Raw genomic sequence first — 21,028 nt, 5'->3', positions numbered from 1 at the left:
TTTAGTTTCATTCCTTTAGAATTGAGCAACCTTCTGAAACATCTCAAAGAAAAGGCAAATATCCAACTACCAGGAGTGTATCTGAAACTCCAGATTTTAAGCAGCTATCACCTTAAAACATGTCTATTTGTCTTCAAGCCTCTACAATATAGAAAATACAAACAGCATGGCAATGAGTTAACAGACAGACAAGGGCCAATGAGCCGTTCCAAGTCATTGTAAAGTAGAGGCAGTACACAGCAAATGAGAAAGCACAGAAGAATAGCTTCTACTAATAAAAAGCACTGCAGGTAAACAAGGCATCATCTAACCATTTTTTTCAGAGTGAGAAGTTCTTCATACAGTCCCACAAGATGCTAATGATTCTAGGACCTACACCAGTGGGTGAGTAAAATCCTGCCAACTGCCTTCTTTATTAACAACCCACAAGCTAGTAAAGGTTTTTGATTTCAAATACTTGAGGGTGAAGGAAATCAGGGTGAAGAAAACTAATACTTTGTGGCACATAAAAAAATATAAGAAATGCAAATGCCAGTGTCCACAAATCCTGACCATTCTTTGGGTATTTCCTTGAGCTACTTTCAAAGTATCATAAGAGAGTTGAGTAGTTCCTACAGAGACCAAATAGCCCACAAAGTAAAGAAGAAGAATCAAAATCTAAAATTTAGGCAACACTGAATTACAGTCCTCTCTTAGAGAGACACAATGACTATTATCCTGTTGATGGATACAGAGGTGCTGAAGAAAATGGGACTTAGAGGACTAGAGCAATACTACAATGGGTAAGGCAATTGCCTTGCACATGGCTGACCCAAGACCCTGGCATCCCATGTGGTCTCCCAAGCACTGCCAGGTATGATCTCTGAACGTAGTCAGGAGTAAGCCTGTGTACCGCCAGGTGTGACAAAAAAAAAAAGAGAAAAAAAGAAAATGATTTAATTGGACCATGCTGTCCCAAACTTATTTGACTTACTCAAGTACAAAAACATCCTGCAGAAAAAAAAAAATCCTGCAGAGCACACTAAATATTGTTCTCCCTATAAGCAACCGTAATATCCAGAAAAGCCAATCAACATTAAAATGTCAAATATAAACTACAAAGTAACCAGATTATTTAGCTCATTTGTAAGATCAATTTCTGACCATTAAAAAAAAACAGTATTCTAAGAAACAAAATTAACAGGTTTGAGAATATTAACCTACATTTTTGTGTGACTAAATAAATATTCAAAGTGGAATGTAAAATTATGTCCTATATAGCTAATAGAATAGCCAAAGATAGAAAGAAATCATGCAATGGAGGTTAGCATAAATTCCACTCATTATCTGAGGCAAAGGACAAAGGGAATCATCACCAAGAGGAATTTATGGCAATGCTAGCAGCTACTGAAATGTAAATTTGCATAACCAATGACCCTTCACATACTTACCTTAAACCAACATAAATAAATTTAAATGATAAACTCCAAAGCTGTCAGTCTTGTGGGGTAGCAGGGAAATCTATAGGTTGCTGGTGGTGCTGGGAATTAATTCAATCTTTCCAAAGCCAATCTGGCAATATGCACCAAGAGCCATAAAATCGTTCATTCATTTCCTGTGACCCAGCAATTCCACCTTGGGGAATACACCTCAGGGAAACAAAGCAAAAAGACAAAGAGCTATTGGATTGTCTAGCGACAACTTCATCAGTGCAGCTTGTAGTCAAAGGACAATAACAACAACGCAAGCATCCAATGATAGGATATAAGGACAGCTCCACTCCCTGCCTGCCAGGAGGAGTGGGCTATGAAAACTTGGCACCCGTGAAAGCTGAAGTGACACAAACCACAAACACCTCAGACTCACGAAGATACATCCACACTCCAGATTCCCCAACTCTACTCCAAACCAGCAGCAGCAGTCGGCTCTTTCAAAGCAATCAAACTACCCCCAGCTGTTCAGGGACTGGGAGTCAACGCTGATGATTGCTTTCCTTCAACAACTTGCTCCATCTCACCAGCATCAAACTCTCCAACTTTCCCAAATACATCTTGTACCCCTCTATATGGCCAACACAGCACAAACACCACCTCCCCTGAACTACTGAAAGGATTCCCATTAGCTTGCTTCTCCTCCTCTGTTCTTTCACAGACCTGCTAGAAAAAAAAATTTAATGTGTTTTGGGGCCACACCCAGGGTTGCCCAGAGGCTACCCCCAACTTTGTGCTTGGGAGTCATTCCAGTGGCGACCATGTGAGGTCAAGGATCAAACCCAGGCTTCCTGCATGCAGCACATGAGTTCACACCCATAATGCTATTTCTCCAGCCCCTAAAAATCTGATTCAAATCCCAGAGAGGCAAAAAAGTATAGTCGAAGTGACATCTGCACTTGTTTGTTCACTGCAGCACTCTTTACAATAGCCAGAATCTGGAAAAAATCTGAGTGCCCGAGAACAGATGACTGGTTAAAGAAACTTTGGTAAATCTACACAATGGAGTACTATGTAGCTGTTAGAAAAGACAAAGTCATGAAATTTACATACAAGTGGTACAACATGGAAAGTATCATGTTAAGCGAAATGACTCAGAAAGAAAGGGATAGACATAGAAAGATTGCATTCATCTGGGGAACATAAAGTAACAAAATAGGAGACTAACATCCAAGAATGGTCGAGATTAGTACCAGGAATTTTACCCCATGGCTTGGAGGCCAGCCACATATGCTAGGGGAAAAGGCAGCTCAGATAGAGAAGGGAGCACCAAGTAAAGGGTGTTGAGAGGATCCTCCCAGGATGGGAGAAGCATGCTGGAAGTAGACTATAGACCAAACATGATTGTCCTCCATTGCCTCTTTTGCAAACCACAACACTCAATAAGAGAGAGAGAACAAATGGGAATGCCCTGCCACAGAGGCAGGGTGGGATGGAGGGGATGGGGGTGGGAGGGATACTGGGATCCGTGGTGGTGGGAAATGGGCACCGGTAGAGGGATGGGTACTTCATCATTGTATAATTGAAACCCAAGCACAAAAATTTGTAAGTCTACAACTGTACCTCATGGTGTCTCACTAATAAAAAAATTTTAAATAAATAAATAAAAATCTGATTCAAGAGCTACCCGGTCCTTCCTCATTTGCTCAGGTAGTCATTGTGTTACCCTCACTCACTCACTCACTCACATCTTAAAATGTCTTTATGACCTGGGCCCTGCCTCCCTCTACGCTGCCCACATTTTCACTGAGTTCCAACCTCCAGGACCTTCTTTCTTTTCTGGGATAAGGTTCTTTCCTTTGAGGTCATTCCATACACAGTTCACTCGAACAGTATGCTCTTGCTTCTGATCTTCCAACACCCAATTTTCTTACACCACGTCTCTTCTGTCTTCCATAACAAACAGAATTCCAAGAGGGACCATGAATAGCTCTTTACTATCATATACTCAGACTCGAGAAATGTCTGACATTAAATAGATGTCCATTTTTTTTTGAACCACCCCATCAGTGCTCAGGGCTTACTATTTGCTCAGGGATCACTCCTGGCAGGAGTCAGAGGACCATATGGTGCATGGCAAATACCCTACCCACCATACCACTGCTCTGATCCTAATGCATCATCTATTTTGAGTAAAAAAATAGCACAGTAGCTCTGTCCTCCCATTGTTCATCGATTTGCTCGAGCGGGCACCAGTAACGTCTCCATTGTGAGACTTGTTATTGGTTTTGGCATATCAAATACGTCACTGAAAAATAGCACAAGTAGTTACAAAAAGAAAATCAGACTATATGCCTATATATTCACATGTCAACATAAATAGAAACTGTCAAAAAATAAGAATGAATTAGGAAGACAGAGAATTTCACACCCACTTGTTTCTGCTACCTTGCTTAAGTTAAAAATGTTTTTGGTTAAAACTCAAACAATACCTTTGAGTTTTGACTAAGTACTAAAATGTAGCTGAATTTCCAGCATCCCTGAAACTTTTCTAGAATAAATGGTCAGCGGCTGGAGCTACAGTACAGCAGGCAGGGCATTTGCCTTGTAGGAGGCCAACCAGGATTCAATTCCCAGCATCCCATCTAGTCCCTTGAGCACTGCCAAGAGTGATTACTGAGTAGAGAGTCAGAAGTAAGCCCCTGAGCATTGCCAGGTGTGGCACAAAAAAACAAGAATAGAATAAATGGTCAGCTTTGAGCCAGATCCTTCTGGGATACACTGAACAATCATTTCATTACTATATTGAGCTAGAAATTTTTTAAGATTTTAAAAAAAAAACACATTTTCGTGGTGATTGAGAAGATAAAAGGAAATTATAACCTTGGACTTGAAAATTTCAAGGAGAATCACACCCAAACCTTATTCATTTTGGTATTTCTCTTGGACCAGATGCAGAAGATTGAAATCCAAGCCCTGAGAAAAGACAAGAACTTCTAGACATAAAGGACGAGTGAAGAATAATAACCAGTATAATTATCCTGGGAGCCTGACGAGATTTATGTCCGAGACATTCTCTTCCTTCAAACCCCTCCCACCTCTCCTAATCCTGCTTGAACTGAGGAAGCCATATCTACAGTGAAACCACATATCTGTCTGCTCTTAAATGCTCTTTGGGAAATCAAAATTCTGCTCTAGAATCAATGAGGAGCTACCTCTCTCACCTGTAACTGATCCTAAGCAGTGTGGCATCTATTCAAAGCTACGTTTAAAATCTTTCTTAAGAGAGCACTGCACTCAGGGATCACTCTGATAAAACGTTTTATCAGTGTGTGATAAAACGCACAAAACAGAACACAGCAGGGGGGTGGGGAGGTCTCCAGCGGTTTCTAGAGACCTGAAATGAAAAGTTAACAAAGGAGAAACTGGTAACAGATGTTGCAAAAAACGCATGCGCTCATCCTATATGATAATCTGGCTGGCAGCAAAGAAAACCTTTGAAAGCTGCTCAAGTTCTAAAGATAAATGAGTTGAAACTACATGGCTAAGCAAAACCCCTGTCACACTGTTACTCACTAAGCAAATATTTTTCAAAATGATCCAAGCAGCAGGAAAGCAAAGCATCCATTCCCTATTTATAACATTTTCAATTTGCGAGAGTATCTTTCCATCTTAACCGTGGCACCATTGCCCGGCAGAGTCTCACCATAGGAAAATGTGTGCCAATGATTCACCCCTGCCTCAATCCCTTCTCCCACTCCCCAGAAGGCAATCTTACATTAAAATCAGTCTTTTGGCCAAACTTCCAAGTATCATCATGGAACAGAAACAACTCACCTGATGGAAACAAAAAGCCCAACTCTTGGATAACATCATTCCTTAACGGGAAACAAAATTCTGATAAGCTGAAGGTCTCTCACGCCCTGCCCACACTCAGCAGATGACACAGTATTGATGAAGCCATACTGGCCCAAACTGAGTCTTCTCTAGTCATTTCCAGTTGTTTCAATAGAACTTCCTGTAAGCCTCACTCCCTCATCTGTAAAATGGGCTAATGCCACTTCTTTGTGGACTTAAAAGACTAAGCTCACCTGCAGAATGAACTCAACATAAATCCCCAGTAAATAGGTACAATAACAATACTGACAGTTAATACTTAAAGCTATTTGTATTGCCGTCCATTGAGGCTATTCTCAGCACTTTTGGAATTATTTTTAATAATTGTTTATTCAAGTTTTCATTCAAGTATCATCATGTATATGGAGATTAAAGTCGTTTTATAGTTCCAGAGCTAATGCACCAATCCTACCAATCTTTCCTCCAGAGTTAAGACCCCTCCATCATTATCCTAGAAAGCCTTCCCCTCCCACCTCCCAACTCCCTCAGTTCCCATTTCTATCGATCCAGGTCTCAGGTCTGTTTGCAATGTGGATTGTCTAATCCCTTTCCTTGCTTTTTTATGTGAGCTAGATCATCTGCCATTTATCATTTATTTTCCGACTCACTTCACTTAGCATAACACCGATTTTGCTAACTGCAAAATTTCATCATTTCTCATAGCTGAATAGTATTTCATAGTGCACATATTCCACTGCTTCTCTTCCCCCCGAACCCGCCTTTTTTTTGGAGCCACACCTAGCAGTGCTCAAGGCAAACACCTGGCTCTGTACTCAGGGGTCACTCCTGGCAGGTTTTTTAAAATTTATCTATTTATTTATTTATTTATTGTTTTTTGGGGTCACACCCGGCGGTGCACAGGGCTTACTCCTGGCTCATACACTCAGGAATTACTCCTGGTGGTGCTCAGGGGACCCTACGGGATGCTGGGATTTGAACCTGGGTCGGCTGCATGCAAGGCAAATGCCCTACCTGTGGTACTATCACTCCAGCCCCACTCCTGGCAATTCTTCGGAGACCATATGATACAGTGGCAGGAATTAACCCGGGGTCGACCACATGCAATGCAACCGCCTTAACCCCTGGATCTGTCTGCTCTTCAGCCCATACCACCTTTGCTTTTTCCACTCCTTCGTTGCCAACCAGATCCTTTTAAATCCTGCCTGCTTTCATTGGATTCCCGGTTTCATGAACTCACTTCCTCCACTCTCTCTAAAATCCCTTAAGCTTCTAACACACACTTGGAAAGAACTGGGTGTGACGGAACTGGTGGAAAGCAGGGAAAGCAATCGAGAGAGCCAGAATCCAGGGAGCAGGAACCATGGGGGGTGAGCTCTGGCAACCTGTCTGCATGAGGGAGGACAGCACTGCAGTGAACCCACAGTCTCACTCTCAGCACGCCACAGCGCTCCACAGCCACAAGCCCGGCACATGCCACTGACATCTGCCAGGTGTCTCCAGGTTGTAGCCTATGCTTGAGCACCTCGGTACCTCGACCGAGGCTGTCAACGGGAGGTGCTAGGCAAGCCAGGTGGCAGCAGACACACCAATGTTGGATTTCTGTTTGATGGTTAGTATTTGACAAAGACAAACACTGAGCCACGTCAGTATTTATTCAGGATCTTGCCCCTCTTCCTAAAGAATGAACATTGAGCAGCTGCCACTGCCCAGTGCCCTGCTAATTAATGAACACTAAATGGGGCACCAATTCTGAGCACCAAATGGACTCCTCTTTTGACTTTGGCTCCATTCTGTTCAACAGACACCTCTGCACTGGATGGGCCAATTTCAGTCTGCTCCAGATGGTCGCGTTGCATGATGGGCGAGGTTTCATGAACTCGGGGCCACCTTTCCGGCCGCGCCCCTTGTGTCGAGGGCTGACTGGAGGAGTGACAGCACAGTGGTAGGGAGTTTGCCTTGCGCACAGCCAGCCTGGCCGAGCTGGGTTCGATTCCTTCGCCCCTCTCGGAGAGCCCGGCAAGCTACCGAGAGTATCTTGCCCGCACAGCAGAACCTGGCAAGCTCCCCGTGACATATTTGATATGCCAAACACAGTAACAACAAGTCTCAAAATGGAGACGTTCCTGGGCCCGCTCAAGCAAATCAATGAACAACGGGAGGACAGATGGTCACGGGACACGTGTCCAGTGAACATGAGATACCCAGGGCTCTTCTTGTGATGGAAAAAATTTTTAAAAGCACCTAAGTGTGCTAGGAAGTTGCTGGCGAGCTGGCATCAGGGGCATTTGTAGGTTGGCCTGGGAAAGAGGGTCAGTAGAGTCTTACTGGAACAGAGCAATGCCATTTACGCAATGAGAAGTCACTGGATTGTGCTGGCTGGCTCCTGAGCAGTCCAACGGTGCATCTGACCATTTCCGGTCAATGACAAAAATATGTTTACTTAAGCTGATTAGACTTTCCAGGCTTTACAAAAAAAGCCATTTGAGTTCAGAACCGATCCGCATCTTGACTACTGTGCCTCCAGAGGCTTCGCCTCTCACATCTTCACAATTGGAACCAAGTGTTAAGTCAAAGCATGACGCCTCACCTTCTAATCTGCAAAGCCATAAGTACTAGACCACCTGCAAGAGTCAAGCTGGGCTCCTGCCCACCAGCCCCTACACTAAAGAGCAGACCTGGAGGAAAGGAGCCTTCTGCAAACTACACTTCCTGGCACCTATGGCATTAACTGAGCCTATTCTGCTCTGTGTTGTTGGACTGACTAGGTCCGAATTCAACCATGCTAAAATACATAATTTAGCCCATTGTTAATGTATCTATGACTATTTCATCTCGGGCTGGAGTGATAGTACAGTGGTAGGGCGTTTGCCTTGCATGCAGCCAGCCCGGCCCAGCTGGGTTCGATTCCTCCACCCCTCTCAGAAAGCCTGGCAAGCTACCTGTGACATATTCAATATGCCAAACACAGTAACAAGAAGTCTCACAATGGAGATGTTACTGGGCCCGCTCGAGCAAATCGATGAACAACGGGAGGACAGTGACAGTGTTATTTCATCTCAATTTCTTTTCTCAATTTACAGTAGTATGCATTTCCATTACAAGGAATTTTGTACTTGATAATTTGGTTTGTTGGCGCATTTTATTTGAACTGCGAAGCAAATTCCAACCTAGGATAGCTGAACTCCATGCTATACATTTTGACACTCAGGAATTCAGCATCCCAGTAGAACTGCACGATCTGATTCTTCTGATCATCTGTCAATTCCCCCATCAAGACTAATGTATTCTGCGACATAAGATTTCTTTCTTTAGTTTTCAGGCTAAGTTACTTCATGTATTTTGAAGATTTTTAATGTCATTCACATTTTGTTCATTACTTTGCATATCTTCATCAACTGATTGCATAGGAGAAAGTGAAACCCAATCAACCCTACAGATGGCCATGTACATTTTTTATTTGCCATGTATATTTCATATGCCATAAAAATTGTGCTTGCAAGCCGGGACCTAAATTCAAATTCATCCCCACTATCTATGACAGTGTCTCATAGTAGGTGCTCAATAAAGCACATGCACAAAAAAAAAAATCGTGGTTTTTGTTTTTTGTTTTTTTGGCCACAGCCAGGGATCCTTGGGGATCTTCATTCAGCTTGGGGGTTCACCCCCAGTGGTGCTTAGGGGATCAAGAGATACTGGAGATCAAGTCCAGGGTTCAAGCATGCAAAGCAAGTGCTCGAGTCCTGTAAGCTATTTCCCCTGCCCCTCAATCTAATTTTTTTGGGGGGTGGGGGGGTTACATTTGCTGGTGATCAGGTACAACTAATTTCTAGCATAGAACTTGAAGGTAACTCCAGGTGGCACTAAAGGAACCATGTGGTGCCAGGGATAGCACTTGGTTCCCCCATATGCAAAGTACATTCTCCAGCCCTTTAAGCTATCTCCTAAGCATTTAAGTTATTTAACATGGAACATAACCATCCCAAGTTGACTGGGGTTTTTTTTTTCTCTTTTGGGGTCACACCCGGTGATGCTCAGGGGTTACTCCTGGCTCATGCACTCAGGAATTGCTCCTGGCGGTGCTCAGGGGACCATATGGGGTGCTGGGAATTGAACCTGTGTCTGTCATGTTGGCTGCATGCAAGGCAAACGCCCTACCTGCTGTGCTATCACTCCAGCCCCAACTGTTTTTTTTAAACAGATGAGAACATGTAGAATTTTCATGGTTTGTAAGTTGGTTGTTTTCCCTCCAGTTTTCTGCTCCAGGATTCAAGCTCAAAAATGGTGGTGTCAAGTAGAGAAAGGAGAAAGTCTTTGGAAAATATAACCCGCTCTAATACAAATTTTACCTAAACTTGCCACCAATCCTCAGGACCTCAGCCTGTCTACACAAACATCCAGAATGCTCAGGGCCAAGGTGATTGGTCCTTCACTTTAAAAAGCAACAGGCAAATATGAGACTAATATCCAAGGACAGTTGAAACAAGGGCCAGGAGGATTGGTCCACAGTTTGGAAGCCTGCCTCAAGGGCTGGGGGAGAAGGCAATTGGGATAGAGAAGGAACCATTGTGTCAATGGTAGTTGAAACGATCACTCTGGATAAGATGTACCCCTCAGTATCAGTGGGGGAGGGGGGAAGAGAGAGAGAGAAAGAGAGAGAGAGAGAGAGAGAGAGAGAGAGAGAGAGAGAAGGGAATGCTGCCTCCTGCCACAGACAGGCTGGAGGGTGACAGAAGGGAACCTGGAGACAAAGGTGGGGGTGGTAAATGTACACTGGTGGCGGTTTGGGTGGTGGAATACTATATGACTAAAATACTGTTTGACTAAAACCCAACCATGAACAGTTTTGTAACTATGTACTCCCAGTGATTCCATTTTAAGAAATAATAATAATAATAAAGAGAGAAAGAAAAGCATAAGGCAGGAGCTGACACCAAGCTAGACATCCAGTGACAAGAACAGTGATGAATGTTAATACTCATCTTGGTAGCCTGGCCCACAGTTGAAAGGGGGTTTGGAGCACATGTCCCTCTCCCTATAATTCAGGATCATTGCACAAGAGCAGTTTCCCCAACTTCCGCCCATGCTTCCTTATCAACCACAGCTCTGACAACATGCCCAATCCGAGCAAGCCCCCTGAGGGCCAGGGGCATCCCTGCACATGCTGCACCCTCCTGGGCAAGCCCTTCTAAGGCATTCCTCAACACAACCTAAGCATCTTGGTTATCTTATCTCCAGACTTCTGGCCCAGAACACGTTTGTCTTTTGCTTTGCAGCTGACTTTCCAATATCAGGCAGATGCCTGAAGTCACCAGTCACGGAAGGGCAAGGAGAGTGAACCCTTCTTTTGCAAACCGCCAGCCTTCACTTTCCCCCGTGAGTCTTCTCTGTTGTTACGTTTCATGATCTTGTAATTTGGAGTTGTGTAACTGGCAAAATGGCAGTGGCACGGGAGAGGAAGGGCAGGAGAAGAGGGGTTAACAGCCCCAAGTGCTATGGGCCTAGCACAGACCAGTGAAGTCCTGCAGCCTGCATTTCCTCGTTTGTAAACGAAGATTACACTACTCGCTTCATAGGCTTAAATGAGATACTGGTACATAGTAATTTATATTTATAAAATATTTATAATCACACGATACTATATATATATATAGGGCTGGAGCGATAGCACAGTGGGTAGGGTATTTGCCTTGAATGCGGCCAACACTGCTGACCGGAATTCAATTCCTCCGCCCCTCTTGGAGAGCCCGGCAAGCTACTGAGAGTATCTCACCTGCACGGCAAAGCCTGGCAAGCTACCTGTGACATATTCAATATGCCAAACACAATAACAAGTCTCACAATAGACACGTTACTGGGCCCGCTAGAGCAAATCGATGAACAATGGGAGGACAGTGCTACAGTGATACAATATATGGAATCATGTTATATAACATATATTATACAGAGGCCAGAGATGGTACAGATAGATAGGTGCTCTCCTTGCATGCGACCAACTCAAGTTCAATCCACATGTGGCCCCCCCCAATACCTCCAGGAGTGATTCCTGAGCACAAAGCCAGGAGAAAGCCCTGAGCACCAGCAGGTTTTGGCCCCAAAGTGTCCCCACCCCCCAATATGTCAAATTATATCCCATAAAGTTCTCTTTCATACAGTTAGCTTGTCATAATAAGAGAAGCATACAGAAGGATGACAATAACAAATACTACTACATAAAAAGGTAGATACTCAAAGGTCATAATAAACAGGTCATTCCCTTGGGCTTATTATTTTTCCAATGAACTGCAATATTTGAGTGGTCACTGCCCAAGCAGTATTCTGAATACTGTAACTTATTTACCTAAACTCCAGTCTCTCTCAATTTCACACAACCAAAAATCTAAATAAGATCAAGTAATCCTTTGAAGACTATCATGAGATCATTATTCTATACATTGACAGCACCTATCCTGAAGTCTGGGGCTTACAGAGTAGGGATGGGGAAAATGAAAGACTGCCTCCCTACTCTGGGGGTTGGGGATGTGAGGGTTACAGTATGTCCCTGGGGACCCCTGCATTGCCCTGTCAGCCTTTCTTTCCAATGACAGGGTTACTCTTGGGCCAGTGACTGTGAGTGGAAGCTTTCCAACACAGTTACTAGGAAAAAAAGATTCCTGTGATGGAAAACACCTTAAAATGGCCTCTAAGCTCAACATATTTCATTTCTTATTAAAGTCAAACTTATATTCTCATTAGTTGCAAATCCAGAGTTCCATGGTTTCAGAAAAGAGGACTGGACTAGGAACAGATTAAAGCAACATTTAGAAGAAACCGACATTTAGAAGACATTGAGATCTTCTTACTGTAAGTGCAGTCTCTGTGAAAAGGGAGAAGACCACATAAATCAAAGACTGCACTGACGATTTCATCTAGGAGATGGTACACTTGCCTTGCACGCATCCAACCTGGGTTCATTTCCAGGCAATCCCCAGAACCCCATATGGTCCTCTGAGCCCACCGGAAGTGGTCCCTGAGCTCAGAGCCAGAAGTAAACCCTGAGCACAGCTGGGTGTGGCTCAAAAAAAAAATTCACCTGGAAGTGGATTCAATGATTCTGATGATCTAAATACACAGAGGGTCCCACTAGGCAGGTAACGGGTTAGATTATCTAAGTGAGCAGGAAGTCCAAGGCTATACACACCTTCATAAATAATAGAGAATAGGAACAACGCTCCCACAGACTCCGCAGGGCTCCTTTCCCAAAACCTGTCACTCCTGGTTCCCAGCTGAGAGAGACCCCTGCTGCTCCATTTGTTTCAGTGATACAAACCCTGACTTTGCAGTTAGTATAAATGGGCAGAAAAAGAGTCTGTGAAGGAGCACTAGGGCTTGCCTCATTATACATGCTAAGGGCACCAAACTTTTCTTTAGTTTCTCTCTTCCCCTTAAAATGCACACTCCCAGTGGGAACCAGAGAGTCTGTAGGATGAATTCCAGGTCCATAGCAACTGCAATGCCCTGGGATTTTAAAACAGATCTTTTGGCCCGCCAGGCAAGGGACCCTTCTGGGTAGGGGACAGCAAAGACTGCCTCTCTCCCGCACACTAACCGACCAGGCAAATGGGTTCTTGGGTTTTGTTTTTGTTTGGCTTTTAGCTCAGAATCGCCATCGCTCCAATAGAGACAAAACAAACAAACAAACAAACAAACAAACAAAAAGGCTTGGGAAGGTTCTGCTCCGCGTTGGCTCTCCAAGAAATTTTCTTCACCCGACTCCCACCTCCTGCCGGCCAGGCATTGGTTAGGAGATGAAAAGGGGGCTTTGAGGAAGTTGGGTGGAAGTTTGGGGTCAAGAGTGGTTTCAGGCTCGGAACAGGCAAGGGATGGAGGACTCGATAGAGGACCCTGCCCTAGAGCTTGAGTCCAGTCGGGGGGGGGGGGAGGGGGGGCGCTGAAAGCACCTGCCCCACCCTGCGAGATCAGCAGTCCCGAGGCAGGTAAACGCCTGTTGGGGCGCGAAGGGCGCGACACTCATCTCCCTGGATGCTGTTCCGACCCCTTCCCCCACACCCAGCTCCAGCGCGGGCGCGCAGCTTTGGTGATGCCTGCGAGTGGGTCCGGGGCTTTGCTGAAACCGGGATGCCGCGGGGAGGCTCTGAGTCGCCGGGAGAGGGGCGGGGGTGACTCGCTCGCACCCGGCGCCGAGATGCCAGGCTCAGGCGCGCACCGGCCGGCCGGCTCGGCCACTGCGGTAGCAGCAGCAGCATCCCGACGTGACGCTGCAGCTGCAACAAAGCGCAGAGCCGCGCGGGCGTCGGGAAGGGGACCAGGCACCAGGCGGGGCAGCGCCGGAGGAAAAACAGCCCAGAAGGGCGCAGGCAGGCCCGGATGGGGGGCTCCCTCGGGGGCCACCCCCGGCGCCAAGGCAGACGCCCAAGGCAACCATCCACCTTGCAGCCGGGGCCGGGCCGAGTCCGCCGCGCCCTCCGGGGACCCGCTCGGAGAACCTCAGTGCGGGGCGGCTCCTTCCCGGGCAACTTCCCATCCCGGCCCGATCCCCCCGCGCCCGCAAAAAAAAAACCAAGCAAGGCCAGGACGATCCGGTGGCTGGGACCGCTCCCGCGTGGCCGCCGCCCCCCACCCGCCCACCCCCGGGGGCTCACCAGGAGGAGGGAGCCCGCGATGCGCGCGGCTCGGGCGACGGGGCTGCAGGACGCGAGCGCGGCGCGGCTCCTCGCGGGGGTCCCCATGGCTGCAGCCGGGCGGCCCCGCGGCCGCGGCGATCGGCGGCTGCTGCTGGCCCGCGCCGCCGGGCGCCCATCTAGCTCCAGCGGCCCATGGGCGCGGCGGCGGCCGGCCGGCCTGCCGGGCGGACGAGCGAGGCTGGCGGACGGTTCCGCGGGCGCTCAGCACCTGCCCAGCCGCGCGGCCGCCCGGGCCGGGAAGGGCAGCCGCGGCGGCGCCCCGCGCCTCCCGGTGCTCGCCTCCGACGGTGGCTGCGGGGAAGCGGGCCGGCGGGCTGCGCGCGGGGGAGCGAGGGGACAACTGCCCATCGCGAAGCCACGGCCGGCCAGCCTGCCTCCGCTGCCCCGAGCGGCCGGCCAGGGACTGAGTCGGCTGCACGCCCGGCGCGGGGACACACGTGGTGGCGCCCGGGCGGGGGGCGGAGGATCGGCCCTTTGTGATGTCACCCGGAGGAGGCCGGGCTCTTTGTGCGAGGGGGAAGGCGCCCGGAGGACGACGGTGCCCCTGGGCGGCCGCCCGGGACATTGCAGCGGCCGCTCCCGCCGCGGGGGAGCGGTCACCGCGCGCGCGCGCGCGCGAGCGCGCACCCCCCAATTTTCCTGCTTTTTTGGGGTGGGGTTTGGTTTTGGGTCCTGACACGGTTCTAAAGGCCTTCGTGGTACGCCAGACGCCTTTCTGCTGTTTCGGACACCTGGTTGGAAGCGGTCAGAGACCCAGTAGGGCTCAGGTCCACTGCATGCCAAAAAGGAGGTCTTGGGCAGCGCCTTCTCCTACGTGGCTTGACTGCGCTCTCGAATCACCTGTAGAACTTAGAACATCTGTATTGATATTTGAATCACACACCCAGAGAGCGATTTAATTCCAAAGGAATGTGGGTCCGTCCGTCCTTCCTTCCTTCCTTCCTTCCTTCCTTCCTTCCTTCCTTCCTTCCTTCCTTTCTCTCTCTCTCTCTCTCTCTCTCTCTCTCTCTCTCTCTCTCTCTCTCTCTCTCTCTCCCCCCAGATGATTGCTTATAGAGCAAAGTTCAAGAATTTTTGAACTATTGTTTAGTAAGGGAAATCCAAACTACAATTTCAAACCTAGTGTCCATCCAGTTTGGTCCCCAGATGTTGATGTCCTTTGAGACTTGGAATATGTCAGCAGCTGCATCTTCCTAATAAAAGGCAGATTTTTCAATTAGATTCTCACAGAGATTAAAAAGTACCTTTTCGGGAAAAAAAGTGTAAAGTGTTTTTAAGTTCCACAGCCTTGTATACGGTGGGTGGGTGAAAGAGAGGTAGCCTGCTACTGCAGAAGACAATCAGAGAATCCTCTTAGATGACTGGCATCTCCCACAGAAGCCTGGTGAGACAGGACCAACACCCTCTCCCTCAGTCTGTCTCTGTATGTCCTGTCTGTCTCTGTCTCTCTCTTTCTCAGTCTCTGTCTCTCTGTCTTGTCTCTCTCGGTCTCTCTCTCTCTCTCTCTCTCTCTCTCTCTCTCTCTCTCTCTCTCTCTCTCTCTCCCTCTCCTTCTCCCGCCCCAGGGACAGGTAGGTAGACTCCTGACCAGAGTAATCATTTTCATGTCTATGAAATTGACATGAAATTTCTATATATATAGAAATTTACATGTGATCTGCAATATTGCAATAGGCTCACACCAGTCAGTTTGATTTAAATCCTATGATACTATTCTTTTTCTTGCTTTCCTGAGTCTACAAGATAAGCACATCTTTCCAACTGTCTGCTTTAAAATCCCTGTACTCCTGAAAGTCACCAACCAAAGCAGAGACGCGCAATTGTCCATTTTCTTATGGATTAAATAGAATGCTTTGACCTTTGCTCTGTGCATGTTTTTAAGAAAAGCTTAAAAAATGATACCAGATTTCATTCCCGTCTATTCTATGTCAATAAAGGAAAGGATTTCCATAAGTATTACCAAGGAAAGAGCCCTAAGATTTAGATTTCTAATGAAATGCAAAGAAGAAAATATTATCAATAGGACCGGAGTTTGGAAGAGAGAATAGTAATATTTGGGATTGAATCTCTCTCTAGCTATTTCCAGGAGTTCTACGAGATTATGCTGCTTCCATCCATAACAGTCTCAATTTTTCCTTGAAAAATGTAATAATGGACTCACGAATGAATCTCGGAATTGAGCAGCTCGCTGCAGAGATGCCTCCGGATCTTGCACCATGCCAATTTCACCGGGATGCCTCAGACAGGAGCAGGTGGTGTCCCTCCACCTGCCCAGTATGAGTCCTGGCAGCTGTGAATGAATCTCGGAATTGAGCAGCTCGCTGCAGAGATGCCTCCGGATCTTGCACCATGCCAATTTCACCGGGATGCCTCAGACAGGAGCAGGTGGTGTCCCTCCACCTGCCCAGTATGAGTCCTGGCAGCTGTGAACTTCCAGAACCCAATGAAAAGCCCAGGCAGGCAGGTCCAGTGACTGCAAACTCCAGGCCTCTGGGGATAGGGGATGGACTGGTCCTTCCCATCTCCCCGCCCCTACACTGGATGTCACAACCATGAACTGCCTCTGGGTACCATGTAAGCACATTAATGGCCATGATCCAGAGATTCACAAATAAATCTCGGAACTGAGCAGCTCACTGCAGAGAAAATTTTAGAATTCCACGAGCACGGCTGCACGGCTGTGAAAGCCTCAACATCTCGTGCTATTCATAAGAAGCAATACAAAATAAATTATCAAGTATCTGCCCGTAGGGCAGGCTTGCGTGGTAGTGGGAAATTCAAAATAATGGTGGTAGGAAGGTCTAATGTTGGTGGGACTGGTGTTGAAATCACTGTCACTGTATCACTGTTGTCCCATTGTTCATCAATTTGTTCGAGCGGACGCCAGTAATGTTTCTGTTGTACCAGTCCTGAGATTTTAGCAGCCTCTCCTTACTCATCCTTCCCAATGCTGCCATATTGGAGGCTCTTTCAGGGTCAGGGGAATGAGACCCGTTATTGTTAGTGTTTTTGGCATATCGAATATGCCACCAGTAGCTTGACAGGCTCTGCTATGTGGGCAGGATACTCTCAATAGCTTGCCCGGGTCTCTGAGAGGTGTTGAAATATTGAATGTAATCCATTATTGCGAACAACTTTATAAAAATAATTTTTTGAAAAACAAAAGAAAAAGGTAATAATCTAACCAACAGCCAGGACTATGACTTAGCGGGACACAGTGCATGCTTTGCATGTGGGAGCCTCAAGTTTCATTCCACACATCACATGGTTCCTTGAGCATCACCAGGTGTGATACCCTCCTCAAAATTTTTTTCAGAAGACTAGTCAATTTTTTAATTTTTTAAAATAGGTTGCGTTGGTGTTTCAAAAATAGGTGAGCAGGTTTTTGTTAGTCCATTTTAGCTTGATCTATCTATCCAAACTTGCAGTTTTTCAAGATAGTTTTTGTTTAGGTATGCTCTAAAAGTTAGGAAAAAATTAAAGTTTAAAGTTAGGATTTTGTGAAGGTAAAGGTGTCCTTTGTCAACAATCTTTTCTTCCCAAAACATAAAAGTGTTTTATAATTGCACTCCACCGCTTTCAAGTTTCATCATTTTCTGCTTTGGCATTGTTCCCATGAAGTTTATATTGAAAATGCATTTTGAGAGATGAAGAACTCTCAGTCTTATTTCACGATCACAACCATCCTGTTGTTCGTCGAATGCCTTGAGCAGACCCCAGTAACGTCTCCTTCATCCTAGCCCTGAGATTTTTTTAAAGGTGCTATATTAAAGGCTCTTTCAGGGTTAGGAGAATGAGACCCATCATTGTTACTGGTATTTGGCATATTGGGTACACCAAGGGGAGTTTGCCAGACTCTGCTGTGGGGGCAGGTTACATTCAGTAGCCTGCCATTTTGTCTAAAGTAAGAATGAGATAATAAGATGTCACGTGGCCACAAATGCGGCCGCATGCTTCCGGGAGCTGGGTTTTATAGTCTCTGGGTCTTGGCCGTTGATGAGATTACACAGCGTCAGGGGCCCAGTTGGTGGGTGTGACCCCTGCCTACTGGAATATGGAGGATCTGGGTGGAGGATGCTCAGCCCCGATCCAAGCAGGCTTGGAAATCTCAGCTCTGGGACCCGCATTTACTTATTTACTATATTCAAATATCCCTTTATGTAAGTGAAATGTTATGAATAATTCTATCTGGATGGGGTGAAACTTTATTATTTTGAATTAAAAATATGTGAAAGCTTTTCGTGTTGTAAAAAATTCTTCAACCACTAAATACCTTGTTGCCACATTTTCAGTGTACAGCATCATCACTAAGAAATATTACATCATAGGAAATGGAAGAAATTCAACAGTGCTTAAGGACTCGTTTTGCCATATCCTTCCATAACATCTCTTCAGTCTCCATCTCTTTGCACACATCTTAGCCTTGGGTTTTTCTATTTCTGCCAATGCTGTACAATTCTCCTCATTTCCTAGCTTGAAAATTACTGTTAATTACTTCATAACTTACTTCCAGTTATTCTGCTCTTTCTATCGTTCCATTTTTTCCCATTTACTCAGTTAAAAGCCTTGGTTACATACCTGGTCATTGGGGAAATCACCAAAATCACCATCTTTCACTGGACTTTGTTTTTTATGTTTTCTATTTATCCTGTATACTTCTAGTAGCTCTAAGCAAATCTCATTTTTTTCATTTTCAATGTCTTGACAGGGGTTACCCAATAGTGCCTGTGGTGGGGGGGGAGTGGCAGCGGGATGGTGCTTGCTATGTTAATGATCAAACACAGGACATCACACATCCCATGAATGTGGTCTGCCATCTCCTAAAGCTTCCAGTTTTAAAAACATAAGTATCAGCTTGCTCTTCAAGCTCTTCTATGTTCTACCTTGAACACATAGATCACTTGCTTGTCTTTTAAGTTTCTTTACATGATTATTTTCACTCTGGAGAAGCCTGTGTTTTCTTTTGAACACACATTTCTCCCACTCTCTTCCTTCAAAAGAAGTTTCAATAAAATCTACCTTGTGGGACCAGGGAGATAGTGCAGACGGTAGGGTGCTTGCCTTGCATGCAGCCAACCCAGGTTCAATCATGGCATCCCATATGGTCCCATGAGCACCACCAGGAGTGATCTCTGTGTGCAAAGCCAGGAGTTACCCCTAAGCACTGCTAGGTGTGGCCCAAAAACAAAACACAAAACAACAACAAAAACTATCTTGTTTCTCTAAAAAGATTTTTTTTTTTTTGCGTCACACCCGGCGATGCTCAGGGGTTACTCCTTGCTCTGCGCTCAGAAATTACTCCTGTCGGTGCTCAGAGGACCATATCGGATTCTGGGAATCGAACCCGGGTTGGCCACATTCAAGGCAAACGCCCTACCCGTTGTGCTATCGCTCCAACCCCTAAAAAGATTTTTTAAATGGACATAAATACCTATTTTTACAATCAAAAGAGTTACACATGGGTAGGGACTGGTTTATGTCCAATAGCTGATCCATAAAGGAATGGTAGGAATTTTCTAGAAAAAGGTGTGAGCATATGAAACACAGGAAGTTAAGGAATCAGCAGAAGTCAAGCTCAACCTGTGAACATTGACATATCTGGTTTCAACAGGTATCAAATATCTCTATTTTTGGCACTATGAAGGTACTACAGAATCAATAAGAACTGATCCTTTTTTAATGTATACTTTTTAAAAAATTTTTATTTATTAGTTAGTTACCATGAGATAACAGTTGCAAAGCTGATTATGGTTTGGTTTCAGTCATATAGTGTTCCAACACCCATTCCTCCACCAGTGTACTTTTTCTACCACCAATGTCCCCAGTTTCCCTCCTACCACAAGCCTGTTTTTATGGCAGGCATGGTTCTTCTATGTCTCTCTGTCTCTGTCTGTCTCTATCTGTCTGTCTCTCTGTCTCTGTCTCTCTCTGTCTCTGTCTCTGTCTCTCTCTGTCTCTCTCTTTCTCTGTCTGTCTCTCTGTCTCTCGCTCCCTCTCCCTCTCTCTCCCCTCTTCCCTTTGGAACATTATGGTTTGCAGTACAAGTACTGAGAGGTTAACTGATCCTATTTTTAAGGAAGTTAGTCTAGGGAGAATGAAGGTAAAGAGATAGGTATGGATGGTAGAGATTGACTGCATTTCCCAGCTTCCAGTGTGCCTAATTATGGTCTTGTGTCTATAAGTACTGCCCAAACCAAATTGCCACTTTCTGGACAGCATTCCTATTGATTAGAACTTGGCTTTTCGTTACCCCTCCCATTCAATATTTCACTGAAACCTGCTAATTCTGCCCAATAAATCTTACCTAAACTTCTCTGTCTTACACTAAAACCATTAAACTACATCTTCATACCTTTAGCAAAAATTATCTTTTTTGAATCAAATCTAATCATGTCCTCTCCTCTCCAAAAATCCAACAAAGATTTCATTTTATTGCCAATTTGAAGTTCACACTCCTAATAAAATTACCCATCACTGCTTATAATAAACGCTCCAAACTACTACAAAAGTGAGTAAACAAGTACAAAAAGAAAAAGATGCAAAGAGACTTTCCTAACCACGTTCAGTTTAGTTTTCTATGCCCATTGCCTATCCTTCCCATCAACCCCAGATACTAAATAGTAACCCCATTAGAACATTGTGTTTTCTAACTATCTCATTTCTGCCACACTTTCAAAACTTTGTTAGGTGTTGTTTTCTTTTCATGTCTCCTCTTCTGCTTATTAAACTCTACCATTTAAGACCCACCTACAGTGAGGCCTCAAATGCAAAGCCCTTTTCTAATGTTGCATATTCTCTCTCGCCCACAAGGCAGAGCCTGGCAAACTACCCGCGATGTATTCGATATGCCAAACACAGTAACAACAAAGTCTCCAATGGAGACGTTACTGGGCCAGCTCAAGCAAATCGATGAAAAACGGGAGGACAGAGACAGTGACATTTGGAAAGAGCTGCTTCCTCTAGCTCTATCTCGTATAGGTCTCTGTGACAGCATCACTTCTCTGTGTTTCTAGACAAGGTCTGAGCTTCTTGGGATCAATGTCTATTTCTTAATTATCTTCCTATCTTCATAACTGAGAT

At 45.6% G+C, this 21,028-nt stretch overlaps 1 protein-coding gene across 1 annotated transcript in view; it reads right to left on the bottom strand.

Annotated features, from left to right (window-relative positions):
- The window catches only part of TNFRSF21 (TNF receptor superfamily member 21), an 82,877-nt gene extending 68,506 nt beyond the window's left edge, over positions 1 to 14,371 (bottom strand). The window contains exon 1 of the mRNA XM_056126105.1: positions 13,907 to 14,371. Within this exon, the coding sequence (XP_055982080.1) occupies positions 13,907 to 13,993 (87 nt within the window). The 5' untranslated portion in view covers positions 13,994 to 14,371. The remainder of the gene's footprint in view (positions 1 to 13,906) is intronic.
- Positions 14,372 to 21,028: the final 6,657 nt, after the last annotated feature.

Source organism: Sorex fumeus, unplaced genomic scaffold, assembly GCF_029834395.1.
Source record: "Sorex fumeus unplaced genomic scaffold, SorFum_2.1 ptg000061l, whole genome shotgun sequence".
In the NCBI taxonomy this organism is placed as follows: Eukaryota; Metazoa; Chordata; class Mammalia; order Eulipotyphla; family Soricidae; genus Sorex; species Sorex fumeus.
This window is presented reverse-complemented; position numbering and strand designations above follow the sequence as displayed.